Source organism: Cebus imitator, unplaced genomic scaffold (genome assembly GCF_001604975.1).
Source record: "Cebus imitator isolate Cc_AM_T3 unplaced genomic scaffold, Cebus_imitator-1.0 Scaffold5, whole genome shotgun sequence".
Classification (NCBI taxonomy): domain Eukaryota; kingdom Metazoa; phylum Chordata; class Mammalia; order Primates; family Cebidae; genus Cebus; species Cebus imitator.
The window spans coordinates 14,158,924-14,185,489 of record NW_016107320.1 but is presented as its reverse complement, the minus strand read 5'-3'; the positions used below and the strand labels follow the sequence as shown (position 1 = coordinate 14,185,489).

General features: G+C 34.4%; 1 protein-coding gene across 1 annotated transcript in view; it reads left to right on the top strand.

Annotated features, from left to right (window-relative positions):
- The window catches only part of LOC108310203 (A disintegrin and metallopeptidase domain 3-like), a 73,486-nt gene that overhangs the window by 10,559 nt on the left and 36,361 nt on the right, over nt 1–26,566 (top strand). Inside the window, exons 4-8 of the mRNA XM_037741575.1 lie at nt 9,850–9,926; nt 14,856–15,022; nt 16,400–16,481; nt 24,304–24,440; nt 25,524–25,710. Coding sequence (XP_037597503.1) covers nt 14,856–15,022; nt 16,400–16,481; nt 24,304–24,440; nt 25,524–25,710 — 573 coding nt within the window. The 5' untranslated portion in view covers nt 9,850–9,926. The remainder of the gene's footprint in view (nt 1–9,849; nt 9,927–14,855; nt 15,023–16,399; nt 16,482–24,303; nt 24,441–25,523; nt 25,711–26,566) is intronic.

Below are 26,566 nucleotides of genomic sequence, written 5' to 3'. Positions count from 1 at the left end.
TTGAATTGTTCTTTTAACTATTTTGTCAAAAATCCATGGACCAAGTGTGGACGTATTGCTGGTTTATAAACTACAGTGGTTTTTCCCACTTTCTTATAGTTTTTAACTTTTTTCAGCTTTTCTATTCTAGATATTTTGCTTTTTTATTTTAAATTTAAATAAAGCTACTCCTGTTAAATCTGTAGATCAATTTGGGGAGAACTGACATCTTTACTATGTTAAGTTTTCCAATCCAAAAACACAGTAAGTCTCTTAATTAATTTGGTCTTTTATGTATATCTTTCACTAGTGTTTTTGTTATTTCAGCTTTCAGATCCTGTACATTTTTTAGGTTTATACCTAACTATTTCATTTTATTGGAATAATTTTCAATGATATTGTGTTCTAATTTTAGTTTCCACATGTATGTTGTCATTTTCTAGTTGCAATTCACTTTTTTGGGGTTTCATCTACTATTTTCATATCTTGCTAAATTCACATAATAGTTATATAAGGGCTTTTTAATAGATTCCTTGAGATTTCCTACATAGACACATCTTTTACAAATATAGACAATTTTCTTTTTTCAATCAATAGATCAGTCTGCTTTTCTTTTTCTTTCTTTCTTTCTTTCTTTCTTTCTTTCTTTCTTTCTTTCTTTTTTCTTTCTTTCCTTCTTTTTTTTCTTTTTGCCTGGCCTCACTGTAATTTGCTAAAATTTCCATTACCATGTTGAATAACAGTAGTGGGGGCAGACATTCTTCAACTATTCCCAATTTCATGGAAAACAGATTCAGTCTTTCATCATGAAAAAATAATGTTGGCTTTAGGTTTTCTTATATTCTCTGTATCAAGTTGAAAAAATTCTTCTCTATTTCTAGCCAGCTAAAAGCTTATTTTGTTCTATTTTTCATTAATGGTTATTTAATTATAGAAAATCCTTTTTTTATATCAATTGATAAGATTACAAGTTTTCTTTTCTGGTCCTTTGAAATGGTGAATCCAATTGATTTATTTTTAAATCTTGAAATAGTTTTGCAAACCTAAAAAATTACAACCAAGTTCTGACATGTATAATTATAATTCTTTTTACACATGACTGTTATTATCTTGAGGTTTTTCTCACCAATTTTGATGAGAGATATTGATCTGAAAGTTTTTTTTTTTTTTTTTGGACTGGCTTTGTTTGATTTTTGCATTAGGGTCATAATAATATATGTGTAAGGTCCTATAAAGGAAGTTGAGATTGGCTTTTTCTGCATCTATTAATTTCATCCTGTAAATTGTATTATTTATTATGTAGTATAGTGTATCACATTAATTAATTTTCTTATGTTGAACCATGGTTGCATTTCAGAAAGCCCACCTGGTCATAGTGTATAATACTTTTAATGTGCTCTTGAATTCAGTTGTTTTTGAAATTTTTTTCCATCTATGTGCATCAGGGATATTGGCTTATAATTTTTTTCTTATTATTTATTTATTATACTTTAAGTACTGGGGTACATGTACAGATAATGCAGGTTTGTTACATAGGTATATATGTGCCATGTTGGTGGTTTGCTGCATGCATCCATCACCCCGTCATCTACATTAAGTATTTCTCCTAATGCTATCCCTCCCCAAACTCCCCCAACTCCTGCTATTCCTCCCCTAGCCCCCAACCCCACAGGCCCCAGTGTGTGATGGTCCCCTCCCTATGTCCATGTGTTCTCATTGTTCAACACCCACTTATGAGTGAGAACATGGGGTGTTTGGTTTTCTGTTCTTGCATCAGTTTGCTGAGAATGATGGTTTCCAGTTTCATCCATGTCCTTGCAAAGAACATGAACTCATCCTTTTTTATACCTACATAGTATTCTATGGTGTATACATGACACATTTTCTTTATCCAGTCTATCATTGATGGGCATTTGGGTTGGTTCCAAGTCTTTGCTATTGTGAACACTGCCACAATAAATATATGTGTATATGTGTCTTTATAATAGAATGATTTATAATTCTTTGGGTATTATACCCAATAAAGGGATTGCTAGGTCAGATGGTATTTCTATTTCTAGATCCTTGAGGAATCGCCACACTGTCTTCCACAATGGTTGAATTAATTTACACTCCCACCAACAGTGTAAAAGCTTTCCTATTTCTTCACGTCCTCTCCAGCGTCTATTGTTACCTGATTTTTTAATGATCATCATTCTAACTGGCCCAAGATGGTATCTCGATGTGGTTTTGATTTGCATTTGTCTAATGACCAGTGATGATAAGCTTTTTTTCATATGTTGGTTGGCTGCATAAATGTCTTCTTTTCAAAAGTGTCTGTTCATATACTTTGTCCAATTTTTGATGGGGTTGTTTTTTTCTTGTAAGTTTGTTTAAGTTCTCTGTAGATTCTGGATATTAGCCCTTTGTCAGATGGGTAGATTGCAAAAATTTTTACCCATTCCGTTGGTTGCTGGTTCACTCTATTGATACTGTCTTTTGCTGTGCAAAAGCTCTTAAGTTTAATTAGATCCCATTTTTCTATTTTGATTTTTATTGCCATCGCTTTTGGTGTTTTAGTCATGAAGTCCTTGCCTATGCCTATGTCCTGAAAGGTATTGCCTAAGTTTTCTTCTAGAGTTTTTTTGGTGTTAGGCCTCATGTTTAAATCTTTAATTCATCTGGAGTTAATTTTTGTATAAGATGTAAGGAAGGGGTCCAGTTTCAGCTTTCTGCACATGGCTAGCCAATTTTCCCAACACCATTTATCAAACAGGGAATCCTTTCCCCATTGCTTGTTTTTGTCAGCTTTGTCAAAGATAGGATTGCTGCAGTTGTGTGGTGTTCGTTCTGAGGTCTCTGTTCTGTTCCATTGGTTTATACCTCTGTTTTGGTACCAGTACCATGCTGTTTTGATTACAGTAGCCTTGTAATATAGTTTGAAGTCAGATAGCATGATGACTTCAGCTTTGCTTTTTTTTGTTTTTTTGGTGTTTTTTGCTTAGGATTGTCTTGGCTATGCCGGCTCTTTTTTGGTCCCATATGAAGTTTAAGGTGATTTTCTCCAATTGTGTGAAGAAAGTCATTGTTAGCATGATGGGGATGGCATTGAATCTATAAATTACTTTGGCCAGTATGGCAATTTTCATGATATTCATTCTTCCTAACTATGAGCATGGAATGTTTTTCCATTGTTTGTATCCTCTCTTATTTCCTTGAACAGTGGTTTGTACTTCTCCTTGAAGAGGTCCTTCATATCTGTTGTTAGTTGTATGCCTAGATATTTTATTCTCTTTGTAGCAATTGTGAATGGGAGTTCAATCATGATTTGGCTTTCTGTTTGTCTATTATTGGTGTATAGAAATGCTTGTAATTTTTGCACATTGATTTTGTATCCTGAGACTTTGTTGAAGTTGCTTATCAGCTTAAGGAGATTTTGGGCTGAGTCGATGGGGTTTTCTAAATGTACAATCATGTCATCTGCAAATAGGGACAATTTGACACCTTCTTCCTATGTGAATACTCTTTTATTTCTTTCTCTTGTCTGATGGCACTAGACAGAATTTCCAATACTGTGTTGAATAGGAGTGGTGAGAGAGGGTATCCTTGTCTTTGCCGATTTTCAAAGGGAATGTTCCAGTTTTTGCCCATTCAGTATGATATTGGCTGTGAGTTTGTTGTAAATAGCTCTTATTATTTTGAGATTTGACTCATCAATACCCAGTTTATTGAGAGTTTTTAGCATAAAGGACTGTTGAATTTTGTGGAAGGCCTCCTCTACATCTATTGAGATAATCATGTGGTTTTTGTCTTTGGTTCTGTTTATTTGATGGATTACATTTATAGATATGCATACATTGAACCAGCCTTGCATACCTGGAATGAAGCCAACTTGATCATGATGGATAAGCTTTTTGATGCGCTGTTTGATTTGGTTTACCCGTATTTTATTGAAGATTTTTGCATCAATGTTCATCAAGGATATTGGCCTGAGATTTTCTTTTTTAGTTGTGTCTCTGTCAGGTTTTGGTATCAGGATAATGTTGGTCTCATAAAATGAGTTAGGGAGGATTCTCTCTTTTTGTATTGTCTGGAATAATTTCAGAAGGAACGGTACCAGCTCTTCTTTGTACCTCTGGTAGAATTTGGCTGTGAACCTGTCTGGTCCTGGACTTTTTTAGTTGGTAGGCTATTAATTGCTGCCTCAACTTCAGTCCTTATTATTAGTCTATTCAGGAAGTCAACTTCTTCCTGGTTTAGAGTTGGAACGGTGTGAGTGTCCAGGAATTTATCCATTTCTTCTAGATTTACTGGTTTATTTGCGTAGAAGTGTTTGCAGTAATCTCTGATGGTAGTTTGTATTTCTGTGGGATTGGTGGTGATATCCCCTTTATCATATTTGATTGCACTATTTGAATGTTCTCTCTTTTCTTTTTTACTGGTCTGGCTGATGGTCTATTTATTTTGCTGATCTTTTTAAAAAACCAGCTCCTGGATTTATTGATTTTTTGAAGGGTTTTTTGTGACTCCATCTCCTTCAGTTCTACTTTGATCTTAGATATTTCTTGCCTTCTGCTAGCTTTTGAATTTGTTTGATCTTGCTCCTCTAGTTCTTTTAATCGTGACACTAGAGCGGTGATTTTAGATCTTTCCTCACTTCTCTGGTGGGCATTTAGTGCTATAAATTTCTCTCTAGACACTGCTTTAAATGTGTCCCAGAGATTCTGGTAAGTTGTATCTTCTTTCTCATTGGTTTTGAAGAACATCTTTATTTCTGCCTTCATTTCATTATTTATACAGTAGTTATTCAGGAGCAGGTTGTTTAGTTTCCATGTAGTTGTGCAGTTTTGAGTAAGTTTCTTAATCCTGACTTCTAATTTGATTGCACTGTGATCTGAGAGACTGTTGTGATTTTCATTCTTTGGCATTTTCTGAGAAGGGTTTTACTTCCAATTATGTGGTCAATTTTAGAATAAGTGTGATGTGGTGCTGAGAAGAATATATATTCTGTGGATTTGGGATGAAGAGTTCTGTAGATGTTTATTAGGTTTGCTTGGTCCAGATATGAGTTTAAGTCCTGGATATCCTTGTTAATTTTCTGTCTCTTTGATCTGTCTAGTATTAACAGTGGGGTGTTATAATCTCCCACAGTTACTGTATGGGAGTCTAAGTCTCTTTGTAGGTCATTAAGAACTTGTTTTTTGTATCTGGGTGCTCCTGTATTGGGTGCATATCTATTTAGGATAGTTAGCTCTTCTTCTTGCATTAATTCCTTTACTATTATGTGATGCCCTTCTTTGTCTCTTTTGATCTTTGTTGGTTTAAAGGCTGTTTTATCAGAGACTAGGATTGCAACATCTGCCTTTTTTTTTTTCCTCTCTTCATTTGCTTGGTAAATCTTCCTACATCCATTTATTTTGAACCTATGTGTGTCTTTGCAAGTGAGATGTGTTTGCTGAATACAGCACATTGATGGGTCATGCCTTTTTATCCAATTTCCCAGTCTGCGTCTTTTGATTGTGGCATTTCGCCCATTTACATTTAAGGTTAATATTGTTATGTGTGAATTTGATCCTGCCATTTTGATTCTAGATGGTTGTTTTGCCAGTTAGTTGATGCAGTTTCCTCATAGTGTTGATGGTCTTTACAGTTTGGTATGGTTTTGCAGTGGCTGGTACTGCTTGTTCCTTTCTATGTTTAGTGCTTCCTTCAGGAGCTTTTGTAGGGCAGGCCTGGTGGTGATGAAATCTCTCAGCAATTGCTTGTCCATAAAGGATTTTATTTCTCCTTTGCTTCTAAAGCTTAGTTTGGCTGGATATGAAATTCTGAGTAGAAAATTCTTTTATTTAAGGATGTTAAATATCAGCCCCCACTCTCTTCTGGCTTGTAGGATTTCTGCCAAGAGATCCACTGTGAGTCTGAGGGGCTTCCCTTTGTGGGTAACCCAACAATTCTCTCTGGCTGCCTTTAGCATTTTTTCCTTCATTTCAACCCTGGTTAATCTGATAGTTATGTGCCTTGGGGTTGCTCTTCCCCAGGAATACCTTGGTGGTGGTGATTTTCTTTTCCTGTGGTGTATTTATGTGGCTTTGGTGTCTGGTCTCATAGAGGAAGCTTGGAAGTCTTTCCTCTTTCAATTTTTTGCAAGAGTTTAAGAATGCTTTGTGTGGTATTAATTATTCTTTAAATGTTTGATAGAGTTCAACAGTAAATTTCTCTGATCCTGCTCTTTTCTTGTTGTAGGTTTTGATTACTGATCTAATCTTCATTCTAGTTATGAGTCCTTTTAAATTTTGTACTTTATTATAATTCAATCTTGGCCATTTTTATGCTAGAAATTTATCAATTTCTTCTATTATCCAGTTTGCTGACATATACTTGTTCATGCTAGTCTCTTAAACTATCTTTTTCTTGTTTCTGTGGCATTAGTTTTAATATCTCTGTTTTACTTCTGATTTTATTTATTTGCATCCTTTGTATTTTCTTAACATAGCTCTGTATAATTTTCAATTTTATCTTTTCCAAAAATGAATTTACTTATTTGTTTCTATATGGATTTTCTATTTTTTATTTTGTTTATTTATGTTCTAATCTTCTTTTTAAATCTTCTTTGCTGGATTATAAATTGTTCTACTATAAGGACATGTGCACACGAATGTTCATTGCAGCACTGTTTACAATAGCAAAGACCTGGAACCAACCCAAATGCCCATTCATGATAGACTGGACGGGGAAAATGTGGCACATATACACCATGGAATATTATGCAGCCATCAAAAACGATGAGTTTGGGTCCTTTGTAGGGACATGGATGAACCTGGAAACCATCATTCTCAGCAAAGTGACAGAAGAGCAGAAGATCAAACACCACATGTTCTCACTCATAGGCGGGTGTTGAACAATGAGAACACATGGACACAAGGAGGGGAGCACTACACACTGGGGTCAGTTGGGGGAAATAGGGGAGGGACGGTGAGGGGTTGGGAGTTGGGGAGAGATAGCAAGGGGAGAGATGCCAGATGTAGGTGATGGGGAGGAAGGCAGCAAATCACACTGCCACGTGTGTACCTATGCAACAATCTTGCTGTGTACCTATGGAACAATCTTGCATGTTCTTCACATGTACCCCAAAACCTAAAATGCAATAAAATAAATAAATGGAAAAAAATATTTTTTAATTAAATCTTCTTTGCTAATTTGGGGCTTAGTTTTATCTTGTTTTTCTATCTCCTTCAGGTAAACTGAAGTTATTTGAGATATGTCTTTTTTCAATGTAGGCATATATTGCTATGACCTTTTCTCTTAATATTGCTTTTCCTGCATCCATTTGTTTTAATATTTTTTGTTTATTTTTATTTTCATGTTTTCACTTGTGTCAAGGTATTTTCTAATTTCTGTTTTGATTTTTTCAGCCAATAATTATTAAAGTGTGTGAATTTTGATGTATATGTTAATATTTTAGTTTGCCTTATGCTATTTATTTTTAGCTTCATTCTATTATGTTCAGAAAAGACACTTGTTATTATTTCAATCTTTTTAAGATTTTTAGACTTGTTTTTTAACCTAATATTTGATCTATCTGGAGAAGATCCAGATGAACGTTATAAGAAAGTGTATTCTTCCACTGTTCAATGAAATTCTTTATATGTTTGTTAGAACTATTTGGTTTATAGTACTATTAAAATATTCTGTTTTCTTATTAATCTTCTGTTTGGATGTTCTATTCATTTTTTTAAAATAAGATATTAAAGTCTTCTATTGTTACAGTATTGGTGTCTGTTTTTTTATTTATGTGTTCTAATATTTTGTACATATTTATAAATTATCTTCTTCAGATATTGACCCTTTTATTGTTATAAAATGTCAGTTTTTCTCTTACAATGACTTATGTGTTAAAATCTATTTTCTTTGATATACTTATAAAAATCTCTGCCCCCTTTTGCTTATCATTCACATGGAATTTATTGTTCCATCTCTTTACTTTCACCCTATATGTGTACTTAAGTCTCAAGTGAGTTTCTTACAGATTTTATAAGAAATCTAGACTGCTTTGTATAGCATTATTTTTAGGCTTTTTTTTCTTTCAGCACTTAAAAAAAAATCTATTCCACTATCTTCTGGACAGCAAGATTTCTCCTGAAAAAGCAAAAAGTCTGCTCACAGTCCTATGGAGTTTCTTTTGTGTGTGACAAGTTGCTACTTTTTTGTAGTTTACAAAATCATCTTTGTTTTTGATCCTCAATGTTTTATTAAAATAGGTCTAGGTGTGAATATCTTTCACTTTCCTAAGTAGAGAGTGACCCAAATCTCTCTATCAGCTTTAGCGAGTCTAGTTTTGCATCCTCCAAGGATATATATCTCTATATTGTTTCTAATTACTCACAATGGTAATTTTTCCATATAATGTTGCTTAATTGGTATGCTTGTGGGGAGAGGAAGTATCCCGGGGTTCCTGTTTCACAGTCTGGCTGAATTTCAGTAATAATATTTTGAATGTTATTTAAATTCTTTTTAAAGTATAAATTATACATTTTCTGCTATTGTTTTACAATTTGTTGAGGCATTATACATTTTTTCAGCCACTTGTCCTCTATTTTGTAGGTTGGGTATATGTGATTGCATTCTCCTTAAATCTGGTGATCTTATCCACTGTCATCTGTACTTTAGACTATAGAGCTTATCCAGTGTTTCATTTTTTTTGTTATATATTTCAATTAATAAACTTTCATTTGTTTCTTTTTTGGCTTCTATTTATTTCCTTAGAGTATATTTTATTTCAAGAGAATTTGTAATCGTCCATTGATGCAATTTATATATTTCTTTCAAATATTTTTTGATATCCTATGACTCATGTTGGGATACTCCTGGTCCTTGGTATAATGACATTCAGTTACGGCTTGACATTAAGACCCTTGACTTATTTTAATGTTCTATTTTAGAAGGCAGTCATTCAGTTTGAGTTTAGTTTTATTGTAGTCCACTGTTCCAATAACAATTTTTCTTTTTTATGATTTACCATATTATTGTGTTGTGTTTCATTTTTCTGGCTGAGTTGGACCTTCTGCTTCCTCTTAGGTGGTTAAGCTAGAGGTATAAATGACACTTCTCTGGGCCAAGTAGTGTTTCTAGTTGAGGTGGGTGAGGAAGGGTTCATAGGGTTGAAAACATTTCTCCTCTATTTTCTCTGCTACTAGATTTCAGCCTGCTTGATTATATATGTACTGGTGACCCTGATATCAGAAGATACCTCCTATCTGAATGATCTTTTTCTGCTTATAGTAGGGAGAATTGGGAAATAACTCACGAGGATTACTTTCTTTTCCTGGGTGCACAGCCAGAAGCTATTGGGTCTGGATTACTCTCTACTACCAGAGAGAGGTTGGGAACTGGTTTGCCTTCTATCTCTTGGTGAGGGGCTTATAGATTCAGGTCCTGCTGGCACCACTGCAAGTGCCGGTGACTGCTGCTGTTGCTAGACGTGGAGCAGGATGTGGATCACCCCTGCCTGAATTTGTTAGTCTTGATGGTGTGAGTGTTAACAGTCACATTGCTATAAATGTGTGTTGGGTAGAATTAATTGGTTCACCTGGGCTCTGATAACTGCTACCAGGGATAGATTTGGCCTACTAATGTCAGCAAGTGGGAGTAGAGATTATGCCTTGTTTTGAGAAAAAGTGTATGTTACTGATAAAAATGTTTGGGAGCTAATAACATAGCAGAAAAGAACTTAGAGGAAAAGATTGTAGATTGATATGGAAATTCAATACCTGAAAAATAATATTACAATAATGGTTAAATGTTAATGTTTCACAATATATAGGAAATAAAGATAAAAGCTAGGACTTTGTTTCCAAATCATTTATGAATATATCTTTCTATATTCCCTTTTAGGGTCATTGCTTTTATCAAGGATATGCTGCAGACATTCCAAAATCAGCTGTGACACTAAGTACCTGTTCTGGACTCAGGTAATGGCATATTCCAGATATGTACGTTGAGATTATACATGATCCTTTAATTTCCAGAAACTTCTTGAAGGGTAGAGTAAATATAGAGAAATAGAAACTTTATTTTTTTATTTTTATTTTATTTATTTATTTTTTTTTTTGAGACGGAGTTTCACTCATGTTACCCAGGTTGGAGTGCAATGGCGCGATCTTGGCTCACTGCAACCTCCGCCTCCTGGGTTCAGGCAATTCTCCTGCATCAGCCTCCTGAGTAGCTGGGATTACAGGCACGCACCACAGAAACATTATTTTTTTAAATACTTTTCTTTTTTATCTATTCTTTTTATCTTTTTTTCTGTTCTCTTTTTCTCTATCCCAGGCTGGCAGTCACAAAATGCATTCCAATAAAATCTCTCACCAGAATAAACTGTATTCAAATTCATTAATGGAGAATCTATACTAATAACATTTTTAGCCGGGCATGGTGACTCACGCCTGTAATCCTAGCACTTTGGGAGGTCGAGGTGGGTGGATCACCTGAGGTCAGGCGTTCAAGACTAATAACATTTTTATTTCTTTTTTGTATTTGAATATCTAGAGGATTATTTCAGTTAGATAATATCAGCTATGGTATTGAACCATTGGAATCTTCACCTACATATGAGCATGTAGTTTATCAAATAAAAAATGATGCTATTGGTCATTACTCCTTTCAAGAAAATTACCCAGTGGCCCAATATATAGATCAGTCGTACCGGATTCTTGTGAAACCAGACGTGAGTATTCTCATTTATGATTTCTTCATTTGTCTTACTGTTGATAAACTTATTCACAGTGGAATTTTGAAATTTGATGCATTTGGAGAACAAATTTATGCTGGTTTTCATGGTTTTTATTAAAAACTTCAGTTGTAGGATATTTGTTTAAAACATATATTTGTTTATTCAGATAGTATTTAGAAAATGTAATTGATATAAATATATGTAATTCTAAAGCATCGTAACGTTTCCCTAATTACAGGAATTTTTATACAAGTATCGTTATTTTTATATTGATTTTGCATCTTACTAATAAAATTGTTACCAATTTGATCAAATTGCTTTATAAGTTTTTTGGACTTGAATTTTTTTTATTTTAAAGTGTTATTTTGATAGAAAATATAAAAGTGAAAAGGAGGCAATACACTAGAAATTGTGTGAAACCTTATTGTTTAAAGATAGTGCTCTTAATATTTTGATGGAACTGTTCCAATTGTGCTAAATACCAATTTATAAATTGTGATGGTATATACATTACTCAATAATCATATGTTTACACTTAATATGGACACATTTTATTGAATGTAAACCTCAATAAAGTTAATATAAAAAAGTAAAAGAACAAAAATAATAAGAAAATAAAGGCAACATTTGGAGAAATGTATATGGAAGTTAGTTTACCTTGAAGACTGATGAGGGAGTGGTGTGCTACAGAGTACATAGGAATGTTAAAAAGAGGAAGAAAATATGGGATTCTTCCTCATTTCAATGACTTTTTGACAATTCTAATTATCAATAACATAAAATAAAATGCTTTTGATTTTCTTGTAAAATTCGTATTTGGAATCCTACCTGCTAAGTGAGCACTCATCCTCTTATGTTATTACTTATATCTATATTTGTGTATCTGTGTTCATATATCTATCATCTATCTACATACAGATAGATGGTAGCTACATGGATGGATAGTCTATATCTCACCTGTGAGTGTGTGTATATATGTATTGCACATGACAACTGCAATGTAAAAATTTTGAAATTATTTAATTCACGTCCTCTATTTCACAGATAAATTCAGGTGCCATGCTATTGAAAAGAACTCTGAAAGTACAAATCATTATGGATAAAGCCATGGTATGCAATATCAGTATGTTTATTATATTTTTATTTTGTTGAAATTTAGAGGGAATATGAATAAAAAACTCTCAACATTTTCTTTTTTTTTTTCCCATTTATTTATTTTATTGTATTTTAGGTTTTGGGGTACATGTGAAGAACATGCAAAATTGTTGCATAGGAACACACATGGCAGTGTGATTTGCTGCCTTCCTCCCCATCACCTACATCTGGCATTTCTCCCCCTGCTATCCCCCCCCAGCTCCCCACCCCCCACCGTCCCTCCCCTATTTCCCCCCAACAGACCCCAGTGTGTAGTGCTCCCCTCCCTTTGTCCATGTGCTCTCATCGTTCAACACCCGCCTATGAGTGAGTCAAGGACCTAGAAATAGAAATTCCATTTGACCCAGCAATCCCATTACTGGGTATATATCCAAAGGATTACAAATCGTTCTACTATAAGGACACGTGTACACGAATGTTCATTGCAGCAATGTTTACAATAGCAAGGACCTGGAACCAACCCAAATGCCCATCGACAATAGACTGGATAGGGAAAATGTGGCACATATACACCATGGAATATTATGCAGCCATCAAAAACGATGAGTTTGGGTCCTTTGTGGGGACATGGATGAACCTGGAAACCATCATTCTCAGCAAACTGACAGAGGAGCAGAAGATCAAACTCTCAACATTTTCAATGCACGTGTACATAATGTACATATGTGTATATATGTATATAATTGTACTTTAGGTTCTGGGGAACATGTGCAGATCATGCAGGATTGTTGCATAGGTACATACATGGCAAGGTGGTTTGCTGCCTCCATACCCCCATCACCTATACCTGGCATTTCTCCCCATGTTATCTCTCCCCAACCTCCCCATCCTCTGCTGTCCCTCCTCTAGCGCCCAACAACAGACCCCAGTGTGTGATGCTCCTCTCCCTGTGTCCATGTGTTCTCATTGTTCAACACCCGTCTATGAGTGAAAACATGTGGTGTTTGATTTTCTATTCTTGTGTCAGTTTTCTGAGAATGATGGTTTCCAGATTCATCCATGTCCCTACAAAGGACACAAACTCATTGTTTTTTATGGCTGCATAGTATTCCAAGGTGTATATGTGCCACATTTTCCTTGTCCAGTCTATCACTGATGGACATTGAAAATGTTTTCTTCAGTGTAGCCAGCTTCATCAATTATCTTAGCTACATCTTTGAAATAACCTGCTGCAACTTCTGTATTAGCACTTGCTACTTCACCTTGCACTTACACTTTTATAAAGATGGCCTCTGTCCTTAAATTTCTTGAATCAATCTCTGCTAGCTTCACTCTCTTCCACAGCTTACTTACCTTTCTCAGCCTTCATGGACTGGAAGAAAAGTCAGGACTTCCTCTGGATTAGGCTTAGACTTAACAGATGTTATGGCTGGTCTAATGTTTTATCCAGACCACTAACACTTTCTTCATATCAGCAATGAGGCTGTTTTACTTTCTTATCATTCATATATTCACTAGAGTAGCACTTTTAGCTTTCTTCAAGAGATTTTCCTTTGCATTCACAACTTGACTAATCATTTGTCGAGAGGTCTAGATCTTCCTCAGTTTTTAACCTGTCTTCCTCACTAAGCTTAATCATTTCTAGCTTTCAATTTAAAGTGAGAGGCATGTGATTCTTCCTTTCACCTGAACACTTAGAAGCCATTGTAAGGTCATTAATTTGTCTAATTTCAATATTTAATTATCTCAGAGAATAAAGAAGCCTGAGGAGAGGGAAAGAGATGAGGGAATGGCTGGTCAGTGGAGCAGTCAGAAACTACATGGCATATATAGATTAAATTTGTCCTCTTATGTGGGCACAGTTCATGGCATCTGAAAACAATTATAGTAGTAACATTGATAATCACTAGTGGTAGTAATAATACCAATAATAAAGCTTGAAATATTGCAAGAGTTACTAAATGTAACAGGAAGACATGAAGTGAGCATGTTATTGGAAAAAATAATGCCAATAGACTTACTTGATTCAGGATTACCACAAATTTTCAATTTGTAAAAAATGCAATATGTGCAAAATGCAATAAAGTGAAGCACAATAAAACATTTTATTAGAATGAAGACAAACGATGACAGTATACTATAGTAGAAAAAGTAGACTTAGTAGTTTATTTAGTTGTGGACTTGAGACTTGAATTTTATCTGTAAACAGTTTTGGCAAAACAAATCTTAAATATGACACTAAGAGCATGACCAATCAAAAAAAATAGATAATTTGGACTTCATAAAAATCAGACTTGATGCAGTGCCTCTCACCTGTAATCCCAGCACTTTAGGAGGCCAAGGAGGGCAGATCACCTGAGGTTGGGAGTCCAAGACCAGCCTGGCCAATATGGTGAAACCCCATCTCTACTAAAAATATGAAAAATTAGCAAGGCATGGTGGTGGGAACTCATATCCAGGAATACAGGCGCCTGCCACCATGCCCTGGTAACCAATAGATTACTCACTCTTCATACCTCAATACTTTGAATTTCTACATCTGTAAAGAGGAAGATGATCACAATTATCTCATTTTAATATCATTGATTACTTTATAAATTTTAGGCTGATGTTTAAAACTTGGTGAGCATGAGATGTATCTTAATTCTATTTAGGGCCTTTTCAATTGACCACCAAATTATTTTTACATTTATATTTAAATCCACTTAAAATGTGGTAGTTAGTTATTTTTACTAGTAATTAAGAAACAAAATTTGTCTTTCAGTATGATTATATGGGCTCTGCTGTGGCAGTTGCAGTTGACAAAGTTTTTCAAATCTTTGGTCTTATCAACAGTGTAAGTATTTATATTTTATATTTAAGTAAGCAATATGACATTGTGTGTGTACACATATATAGCATTTACATTTCAATAAAAAGTAAAAATGTAAATGTAGTCTAACCAGCTAGTTTTATCCACCAATTATTTTATCTTCAAAAAATATTAAATTAAATATATTAGCATTAGATATTGAAATGTAATGTCATCTTTATGGTTACCCAAAACTGTAAAACATGTATCTTCTGTTCTCAGATGTTTTCCCAGCTTAATATGACAGTTATGCTGTCTTCCTTGGAGATCTGGTCAGATCAAGATAAGATTTCAACAAGTGGTCATGCTGATGAATTACTACAGCGATTTTTGTCTTGGAAACAAAAATTTTTGTCTCAAAGGTCTTATGATATGACATATTTATTAGTGTAAGTACTTTATTCATGTTTGGAAAAGCTTTATCAAATTGTTTGATATCTTGGCTATCAAAATTATATATACATTTTATATAACAATAATTATTAAAAATCTAGATGAGGCTGGGTGCAGTGGCTCATGCCTGTAATCCCAGCACTTTGGGAGGCTGAGGTGGGCAGATCCCAAGGTAAAGAGTTTGAGACCAGCCTGACCAATATGATGAAACCCCATCTCTATTAAAAATACAAAAGCTAGCTAGGCGTGGTGGCAGGTGCCTGTAGTCCCAGCTACTGGGGAGGCTGAAGCAGAATTGCTCGAACCCGGGAGGTGGAGGTTGCATTGAGCCAAGATCGCACCATTGCACTCCAGCCTAGGCAACAGAGTGAGACTCCATCTCAAAACAAACAAATAAAAAAGATATAAGAAGACTGTGTTGGCCAACTGCAAAATATAAGATTCTAATAATCATGGAAGACACTAATTAAATCGCAGTAGCCTATAGTATACTGTTTACTTTTAGAAATGTAATGAGCTGAATAATGAGAAGTCTTGGGATAAAAACATGATACCTCTGTTTGTAAAGACCTTCTCACTAGTGAATAATTCAAACCGTCGCTTTCACATTACATAAATATAAATCAATTCATAGAATGCAATAATCGCATAGAATGCTTGTTATAATATGAAATATTAATAAATAACTGGAATAGACCACTTTATTCTCCCCATGGTTTCCTTCTGGTATTTTTATACTGACCTAAGATGCACCTATTTATCTATTTGGTTGGTATCTTTCTAAAGTCTTTATATATTTGCATTTTACTAACTTGATTATTTCATGTGCAAAAATCAAAAACACAATTTTAAAGACTTTAAGCAATTTGTGGAATATATCTATCAAAGTATTGCTATAAAGAATCTCTAGGATTGCAGAGCAATGTTAAGATATAGCTGTGTGAGGATAGTTTCTACACTCTACCTCTCTTTCTCTTAGTAAATCTGAAGCATATTTTATCTCTTTCTCTCTCTTTTAATCCTACCTTTCTTCACACTTTTGGGGTTGGTTTTCTACATACAAATTATAGCAATAAACAATTTGACTTTTATATCACGAAGTTATATTCTTCCAGTGAGGAATAATTTTTTGAAAGAATAAGGCACTGCTAGGTTTTAGGCTGTGTATTAGATAATGTTAAACAACTTTTAAAACTTAACTTTATGTGAATGATAGGGGATACCCAACTCTTAATGACTAACAGCATAAGATATTGCATGTAATTTCTGTGTTTTGGGAAAATACCTTTATATAGAAATCCGTCTCACAAAATATGAGTAAGCTATTGCTATTTTAAATTACACATATCCACAAGAAAAATTTCATTATTCAGTTACAGGAACCATTCTACTTACGTGGGAGCAACATATCATGGAATGGCATGTGATCCAAAGTTTGCAACCGGAGTTGCTCTGGTAATCTCGCACACCGTTTTGACAAATCTTTGAAAACGGTATTTTTAGATTTGAGAATTCAAATGTAATTTTTCAGGAGGTTTTTTATTGGAGTGAAAACAGATAACATAAAATTTATAACTCTAGTCATTTTCAAGTGTACAGTTTTGTAGTGTTAAGTATATTTTCATTGTTGTGAAACAAATCTCTGGAACATTTTTTCTTAAAAAACGGAAACTCTATCCCCCACTTGGAAACCACCATTTAACTTTCTGTTTCCATTAATTTGACAACCTCAGTTCCTCATATAAGTACAATCATAAGGTATTTTCTTTCTGTAAGTGGTTTATTTCACTTAACATAATCTCTTCAATGTTAATCTATGTCATAGCATGTGACAGAATTTCCATTCTTTTGTTGGCTGACATGTATTTCATTGTAAGTATATACCACATTTTCTTTATCCTGTCATCTGACAATGGATGTCTAGGTTATTTCCACATCTTGGCTGCTGTATATAATGCTGAAATTAACATGGAAGCACATATGTCTCCTAGATATTCTGATTTTATTACTTTTGGATTAATACCATTTTAACAGTTAATTTATGTGGCTTATTACAAAATACCTTATACTGTGCAATTTTAGAGAAATTTATCCTTTATATTTGTGGAGGTTGCAAAGTCTGAGGGAAAGGGGCCACATCTGGTTAGTGCTTGTTGCTGATGAGGACATTGCAAGGTGACACAGGGCATCACATGGCAAGGGAGCCGAGCATGCCGGCTTCTTATAAACCACAAGGCTCACTCTTATTGTAGCCCATTAATCCTTTAATCCATGAACAGATTCATCCTTTCATGAATTTCTCTAATTTTTCTAATTTTTTTTAGTAATTAAGTAGTTTGAGGTTTTAGATTTAAGTCTTTATTTTTATTTGAATTTTGGAAATCATGAGAAATAGGAGTCCAGTTTGAGTTTTCTGTCTATGAATATCCAGTTTTCCCAGAACCATTTATTGAAGAGACTGTCTTTTCCCCAGTGTATGTTCTTGGTAACTTGGTCAAAAACGAATTCACTGTAGCTGTGTGGATTTGCTTCTGGGTTCTGTATTCTGTTCCAATGGTCTATATGTCTGTTTTATGCCAGTATCATACTGTTTTGGTTACTGTAGCTGTGTAGCATAATTTGTAGTCAGGTAATGTGATTTCTCCAATTTTGTTATTTTGGCTTTGGCTATTCTGGGACTTCTGTGGTTCCATATACATTGTAGAATTTTTTTTTCTATTTCTGTGAAGCATGTCCTTGGTATTTTGACAGGGAATTGCATTGAATCTGCAGATTGCTTTGGGTAGTATGGGCATTTTAGCAATATTCTTCCAATCTGTAAATATGGAATACCTTTTCATTTTTTGTTTCCTCTTCAATTTCTTACATCAATGTTTTATAGTTTATAGTTTTCATTACTGAGATCTTTCACTTCTTCGGTTAATTTCTGGGCATTTAATTTTATTGGCAGCTACTGGAAATGCTATTATATTTTTTCATTTTCTTTTCCAGATTATTTTCTGTTGATACATAGAAATGCTACTGGTTTTTGTGTGTAGATTTTGTACTCTACAAATTTACTGAATTTATCAATTCTAATAGTTTTTCATGGAGTCTTTAGGTTTTCTCAAATATAAGATTATATCATCTGCAAACACAGATAATTTGACTTTTCATTTTTCAATTCAGATGCCCTTTATTTCTTGTCTGATTGTTCTAACTAGCACTTCCAGTACTATGTTGAATAACAGTGCTGAAAGTGGGCATCCTTTTGGTATTCCAGATCTTAGAAGAAAGGCTTTCTGTTTTTCCCCAGTGAGATACTAGCTGTGGGTCTGTCATACATGGTTTTTATTATTTTGAGGCCTGGTTCTTCTATACCAAGTTTTTGAGGACTTTTATCATAAATAAATGTTGAATTTGATCAAAGGCTTTTTCAATACCAATCCAAATAATCATATGGTTTTTGTCCTTGGTTTTTATTGATATGATGTATCACATTGATTTACCTGTGTTGAACCATCCTTGCATCCCAGGGATAAATCACACTTGGTCATGATGAATGATCTTTTTAATGTACTGTTGAATCTAGTTTGCTAGTATTTTGTTGAGAAATTTTGTGTCAATATTCATCAGAAATATTGGCCTTCATTTTTCTTTTTTTGATGTGTCTGTTTGGTTTTGGTATCAGGGTGGCCTCATGGAATGAGTTTGGTGGTATTCCTTTCTACTCTGTTTTTCAGAATTGTTTGAGTAATATTGGTATTCGTTCTTCTTAAATTTTTGGTCGAATTCAGCAGTGCAGGGATGAAGTCCTGGCCTTTTCACTTCAGGAAGATATTTTATTATAGTTTCCATCTGTTTTTATTGGTCTGTTCATGATTTTGATTTCTTCATGGTTCAATCTTGGTAGGTTACATGCTCCTAAGAATTTGTCCATTTCTTCTAGATTTTCATTTTATTGGCATATAGTTGCTCATAGTAGCCACCAATAATCCCTTGAATTTCTGTGATAACAGTGGTAATGTCTACTTTTTCCTCTCTGATTTTATTTATTTTGATCTTCTCTCTTATTTTTCTTAGTCTAGCTAAAGGTCTGTCAATAAGGTTAACTTTTCAAAAGACCAACTTCTTGTTTCTTTGATCTTTTATATTATTTTCTTATCCATCTTAATTTCTTCATTGGCCCATTATTCAGGAGCATATTGTTTGTCATATATGTGAACAGTTTCCAAAATTTCTCCTGTTATTAATTTCTAGTTTTATTCCATTGTGGTCAGAGAAGGTGCTTGATGTTATTTCAATTTTTTGAATTTTTTAAGACTTGTTTTCTGACCTAATACATGATCTATCTTTGAGAATGATTCATCTGCTGAGGAAAACAATGTGTATTCTTCAGTCGCTGGATGAAATGTTCTGTAAATATATATTAGGTCCATTTGGCCTACAGTTCAGATTAAGCCTGATACTTCCTTATTGATTTACTGTCTGGAAAATCTGTCCAATGCTGAAAGTGGGTATTAAATTATCCAGCTATTATTGTATTGGACCTATATCCCTCTTTTAATCTAATAATACTTTCTTCATATATCTGGTTGCTCCAGGGTTGGATGCATATTTATTTTAAATTGTTATATATTCTTTTGATGAATTGACCCCTTTGTCATTATACAGTAGCCTTCTTTGTCTCTTATTATTTTGTCTAGAAATCTATTTTTGTCTAAGTATAACAACTTCTGCTCTTACTTGGTTTCTGTTGTCATGGAATATTTTTTTTAATATCCCTTCTATTTGTGTATTCATAGATGAAGTAGTTTCACTGTAGTTTCTTGTGGTTAACAGATTATTGAGTTCTGCTTGGTTGTTGTTGTTTTTTAAACCATTCAGCCACTTACTCCTGTCATTTTGTTATTTGTTTCCTGGTTGTTTTGTGGTCTTCTCTTCCTTCCTTCTTTCATTCCCTCCTGTCTTCCTTTTAGTGAAGGTGATTTTTCTCTAGTAATAGGATTTAATTTTTCACTTTTTATTTGTTGTGTATCTGTCACATGTTTTTTGATTTGAGGTTACCATGAGGCTTGCAAATACTATTTATAACCCATGATTTTAACCTGATTACAACTTAATATTATTCCTAGATCCTGTAGGTGTGCTTCATTGTTTTTTATTATTTTTTCTTTTCTCTCCCTTGACTGTGTCTTTTCAAATAGCCTGTCTTCAAGCTCACTAATTCTTTCTTCTGTCTCGTCCATTCTGCTATTAAAAGTCTTTAATGCATTCCTGAGTGTACTAGTTCTATTTTTTAGCTCCAGAATTTCTGCTTGATTTTTTTAAATTATTTTGATCTCTTTGTTAAATTTATCTGATAGAATTCTGAATTTCTTCTCTGTGTTATCTTGAATTTATTCGAGTTTTCTCAACAAAGCTATTTTGAATTCTTTATCTGAAAAGTCATGTATCTCTGTTTGTCCAGAATTGGTCCTTGGTGCCTTATTTATTTCATTTACTGAGGTCATGTTTTCCTGGGTGGTCTTGATACTTCTAGATGTTCGTCTGTGTCTAAACATTGAAGAGTTAGGTATTGATTTTAATCTTCTGAATCTTGGCTTATTTGTACCATTCCTTCTTGGGAAGGCTTTCCAGGTATTTTAAAAACCTTGGTGTTATAATTCAAGCTGTGTCTATCTGCTTTAGGGTGCACCCAAGCCTAGTAACACTGTAGTTTTGCAGATTTATGGAGGTACTGTCTTGATAGTCTCATACAAGGTCCAGAAGAATTCTCTGTATTACCAGGCAGAAACTCTTATTCTCTTTCCTGACTTTCTCCCAAATATACAGAATTTCTCTGTTTTGAGCCAGCTGGAGAAATGCAAGCACCCTTGTGGTCACCTCTACTAGGATTATGTGGGGTCACACCTAAAGCCAGCACAACCTTGGGTCTTGCCCAAGGTGTGTTGTAAACACTGTGACCACTCCTTGGCTACTGACTATATCTGCTCAAGGCCCTGGGGCTTTATAATCAGCAACTGGCAATGCCAGCCAGGTTTGTGTCTTTTGCTTCAGGGTAGTGAGATCTCCCAGGTCCAGGAGGATCCATAGGTGAAATCCAGGAGCCAGGAACTAGAGTAAAAAACCTTAGAAATCCACCTGGTATTCTGTTGTACTGCAGCTGAGTTAGCACTCAAACCACAAGATGGCATTCTTCCTATTCTTCTCTCCCCTTTCCAAAGGCAGAGGAGTTCTGTTTGAACTCACCCCGTTGCCATCACCACCACAGGCTCATGGAGAGCACTGCCAGACTACTGTTAATATTCCTTTAATGCCCAAGGGCACTTCAGTCAGCAGGTGGTGAATGCTGCCTGACAGGGAACACATCCTTCATGGACGGACTCTCCTCTGGCCTAGGGCAGATCCAGAAATGTTTCCCAAGAGCCAAGTCCCAGAATCAGGGACCCTGAGAACCTGCTTGGTGCTCTGCTGCCCTGTTGCTGAGGGGCTATGTAATGTGCAAGACAAAGTCTTTTTTACTTTTCCCTCCACTTTTCTCAAGTGAAGGAGTCTTGTCCTATTGCCACCACAGCTGAGAAAGTGCTGAGTTTTACCCAAAGCCAGCAAGTCTCACAGGTTCACCCAAGGCCCATGGCATACTCCCTGGGTATCACTGCTAGTTATTCAGGTCTCAAGGTCTCCTCAGTTAGCAAGTGATGAAGTTTTTCAGGACTAGGTCCATCACTTGAAGGCAGTGAGTTCCTTCTCGAAATGACATCCAGGGGCAAAGAACTGAAAAGAGGGCCTCAGGACTCTGACTGGTGCCCTGTCCTGCTGTGGTTAAGCTGGTATCCAAGATGTAAGATGAAGCCTACCCCACTCTCCTCTCCCCTCCTCAAGAAGAGGGAAGGAGTCTCTTTTGGAGCTGTGAGCTCTGCAGACTGGGGTTGGGGTGAAGTGATGCCAGCACTCCCTTTGTCACACCAGCTGATGTCTCAGTAGGCCATGTGCCCCTAGTCCACTGGCCCTGGGCCCAGTTCAGCACTAGGATTCACCTATGAATTGTAGTCCTTGGTGCCTAGACTGCCTTCCAAGTTTATTTAGGTCCCTTCAGTGCTTTCATCCATGGTGGTGAGGCTTGCTGGAACTCAAGTTCCAACCACTGGGATCAATAATTCCTCTCTTGACTAGAGCTGGTTTGAATATTCTCTCCATAGGTGGGCATCAACTGAGTTTGACCCAGTTATGTTTTCTGCTATAAAAGTGCAGCACTGAGTTCAATGCTTCACAGTTACTGTATTCTCCCCTTCCCCAGCACAAAGAAATGCTCTCTGCACCATGCCACTGCTGCCAGGGGATTGGGGAAGTTTGGTGTCTGTGGTTTTTCTACCTCTTCAGTACCTCTTTTAGTTACCTGATATTAAAACCAGAGGCCGGGTGCGGTGGCTCACGCGTGTAATACCAGCACTTTGGAAAGCCGAGGCAGGCAGATCACCTGAGCAACTTGGCCACATGGTAAGTTGCAACTTGGCCACAAGGTAAAATCAAGATCAAGAGCAACTTGGCCACATGGTAAAATCCTGTCTCTACTAAAAGTAAAAAAAATTAACCAGGCATGATGGTGCTGGCCTGTAATCCCAGCTACTCAGAAGGCTGAAGGAGGTGAATCACTTAAACCCAGGAGTTGGAGGTTGTGGTGAGCAGAGATAGTGCCATTACACTCCAGCCTGGGTGACAAGAGTGAGATTCGGTCTCAAAAAATTGAATAAATAAACCAGGTACTGTATTGTGCTCACCTGATTTTTTTGTTCTGATAAAGGCACTTTTTTTGTGTCAATAGTTCTCAAATTGGTGTCTGTGGTGGGGGTCAGGGGCAGAAGGAAAGATCCTGAGTGGAGCTTTCTATTCTGCCATTTTGCTCCATCCTCTCCCCCAGTTACAGATTTTTTTTAATTATTTTATATTTTAGTTTCTATCTCTTTGTTTGTCTGTGTGTGTGTGTGTGTATGTAATATATAATAATAATGGATATGCATATGTAATTTATCCCATATATGCATGGCTGATTTATCATATGAATATAAAATAATGTCCTCAATTATATTAATAGGCTGAAAAAGAAAAAATATATAATTATGGTAGTAGACTCAGAAAAAACAAATCCAAGACTATTTATAACAAACACTCTTGACAAACTAAAAATACAAGGGAACTTATATAACTTAAAGAGATCACCAAAAAAAAAATAGGAAACAACATACTCATTTTGAGAAAATAATACATTACTACTTAGATCAGGAAAAAGACAAGAAAGTAGCTTACCAGTCAAGGTCAACATCGTACACTAAAAACACCAAATTCTGTGAGACTAACAGGAATTGTCATTTATTGTTGACTGAATGCAAATAATATAGCCACTTTGATAACAGTTTTACAATTTCTTAAAATACTCAGATTACCATTGCCATATGATCCAGCAATCATCCTCCTTGATATTTATCTAAATAAGTTAAAAAGTTGTTTGCACCAAAAAATTAAAAAATTAATTTAAAAACGCACATAAGTGTTTTTAGCTTTATTTATAATTGCCACAGATTGGAAGTAACTAAGATATCCTTTAACAGGTGAATGGATAAGCAGACTTTAGAACATCCATGCAATGGAATACTATCCAGTGATTTAAATAATGAGCTATTAAGCCACAATAAGATGTGAAAAAACCTTAAATTTGTGGTGAGAGAAACCCTTATAAGAAGACTAAATGTGGTATCAGTTTCACTATACGATGTTCAGAAAAGGAAAATATATAATGAAAAGGTTTCTGGATGTTTGTGAAATGCTATTTGCAAGATATTATATTATCCTGCTTTAAAAAATTGTTCTTCTCAAATTATTTCTGAAGTCAAAACTGATTGCCAGTTTAACTCTCCAAAATCTGTGTATCTTTTCCAAGTGTCCTTTTGAGAAATATCGTAGTTACTAAAATAATACTTCTCAGAATGTTCTCTGAAATTTGCTGGAATTAATTCAATAGTATATCATAAAAATATATGATTGAATTATTCTTATTTTCAGCCAATGCCATTTTGATTTAAAATATTATCACCTAAAAGGAATAAAAAAATTGTACCTATTTTTATTTCTAAGTAAATAATTAGAAATAATTATTTCTAAGTAAATAAATAGTAGTTTTTAAAATTTGCATTTGCGTTCATGTCGTATAGCCAGAAACATTTGACAGGATCAAAGGAGTAAAAAAATAAATTTAAAAAACTTAGACAGTAAATCTGGGTTTTTGTTTGTTTCTATTTAGTATCCAAAGAAAATCACTTTAGAGGCCTTTTCGGTTGTTATGGCACAGTTGCTTGGAATTAATCTGGGATTGACATATGATGACATCTATAATTGTTACTGTCCAGGAACTACGTGCATAATGAACCCTGATGCAATGTAAGGAACTGTTTTTATCAACTCTATGTTTTCTCTCAACAAATATTTCTAGGATTCCTTGATGTATAACCTCTTGGAATATGATTTAAGAAATTTTATTAGATACAAATGTGCTTATTTAAGACATTAAATAAAAGATAGAATGTTGTAGAAAATGTGCTTAATAGTTCTACATTCAATGATATATGGAGGGAAAGTGGATGCTAATCATATACCTTACAGCAGTCTAGTTGGATTTATTGAAAAACTGTTCAGCATCATCAAGTGAAATAGTACTTAGGTACTAAGAAGTTTGAAAAGCAATTAAACTAAGAAGACATGAGAACTAAAGAGACATGGGAATTTTGCAATGCTTGATTCTAAACTGGATTATTTTGCTATAAAATGCTAGGATTGTGATGTTTGGGGAAATCTGAATGGAGTCTGAGGATTAAATATCAATAACATATTATTTCATGATTTTGAAAGGTCTAGTGTGCTGATATAGAATAACTTGTTTCTTTCTAAGAACTGCATAGATGTATGTAGTGTTTGCAGAACATAGTGTTGACCTCTCAGAAAACAAAATTTACTTTTTGGGCTATATTTGCATTATTTCTTTAAGTTTGAGATTATTATTAAATTACACAAAAACTCTTTAAGCAGTATACTTAAATGTTTAGAAACACAAAAAGCAAAACAAAATAAAAGGAATCTAGAGTTTGTACAATTTATATACCTCAGAATTGGGATAACTTTTTGATTAATTTTAACAAATAATAAATAAATATGATTTTTTTATTAACATAATCAACCATTTTTTATTCCTTAATGTTGACGATAATAGAATATACTCAAATGGAGCTTATTGTCTGCCAAATGTTATTAAATGTGTTGCCATTTGAACTTTCTTTACTCTCTCATATCAAATTACAATAGAAAATAATTTATTTTTTGTTTACCATCTGTATTAAAAATAAAAACACTCTTTTCTCCTTTGGGATCTTCTCTAAGTGAAGTAGTTCAGAGTTCATAGCACTTTACTGAAAAGTATTATTTTGATTCTTTTAATCCATTTATCTAAGAAGTACAATTTAATTTTAGACAATCCAATGGTATGAAGTTTTTCAGCAGTTGCAGCATGGATGGATTTAAACAGATAGTTCTGCAGCCTGAACGTAAATGTTTTCAGGATAAAACAATTTCAAAAATGACTTACCAAGGAAAAGCTTCAACTTGTGGTAATGGAATTTTGGAAGCTACAGAGCAGTGTGATTGTGGCAATCCAGAGGTTAGTTGCAGTTTACAGATTATCCTAAGATTTGTTCTTTTATTATGTTTTGTGTTCTTTTTTTATAGAGTCTATAGATATAGATGTGATGTAAATGAGGAAATTTTTAAAAATGTATTTACAATTTTGTCAAGTATAAGATAGGGGATATGGGGCATGCAATAACTGACTCATCCTAAATTTAAAATGTTTCGAGTCTAAACCCTGGGTGGGTTTGTATCATTTTGTAAACATTAGTAGCAGTATCACTTTTTAGTATCATATACATCAGTAGCATCAATAATATCATCATCATCTAATAATCCTTTAAATTCCATCAAAGTGACTACATTGGCTGGCTAATTTATTAAATGTGTATTTTAATTTATTTTCTTATCTCCCGGTTTTAGTCCTTGCATTGATGTCAACTTGCTTCCAAAGAATTAAGCTAATCATAGTCTTTGGTTCATTGTCACTTATAATAATGTATACAATTCAATAATGATACAACCATGGCCCAACTATTTTTAATTTTTCACCTTTTTCTTTATCCAAAAAGTAAATTCTATCCATATGTTTTATTTAACAATATCATTATACTTTGACCATAGCTTTGAATTTTAGACAGTTTTAAAAATGTACAATAATCTTCTGGGACTGTTTTTTCATCCCCTATATTACTGACAATGTCCATGTAATTTTGTGTGACTGTAGCTCATTTATTCACTTTTTGTGTAATAATTTATTATGTATGGAAATATACAGTCACTTATTTTTTCTATTTGTGAGCAGCTGGCGTGTTCATAGGTTTTTTTTCCCCACCCATTCTGAAGAGTTTTATTATGTCTTGTACTTAACTCTTGATGTACATAAGAGT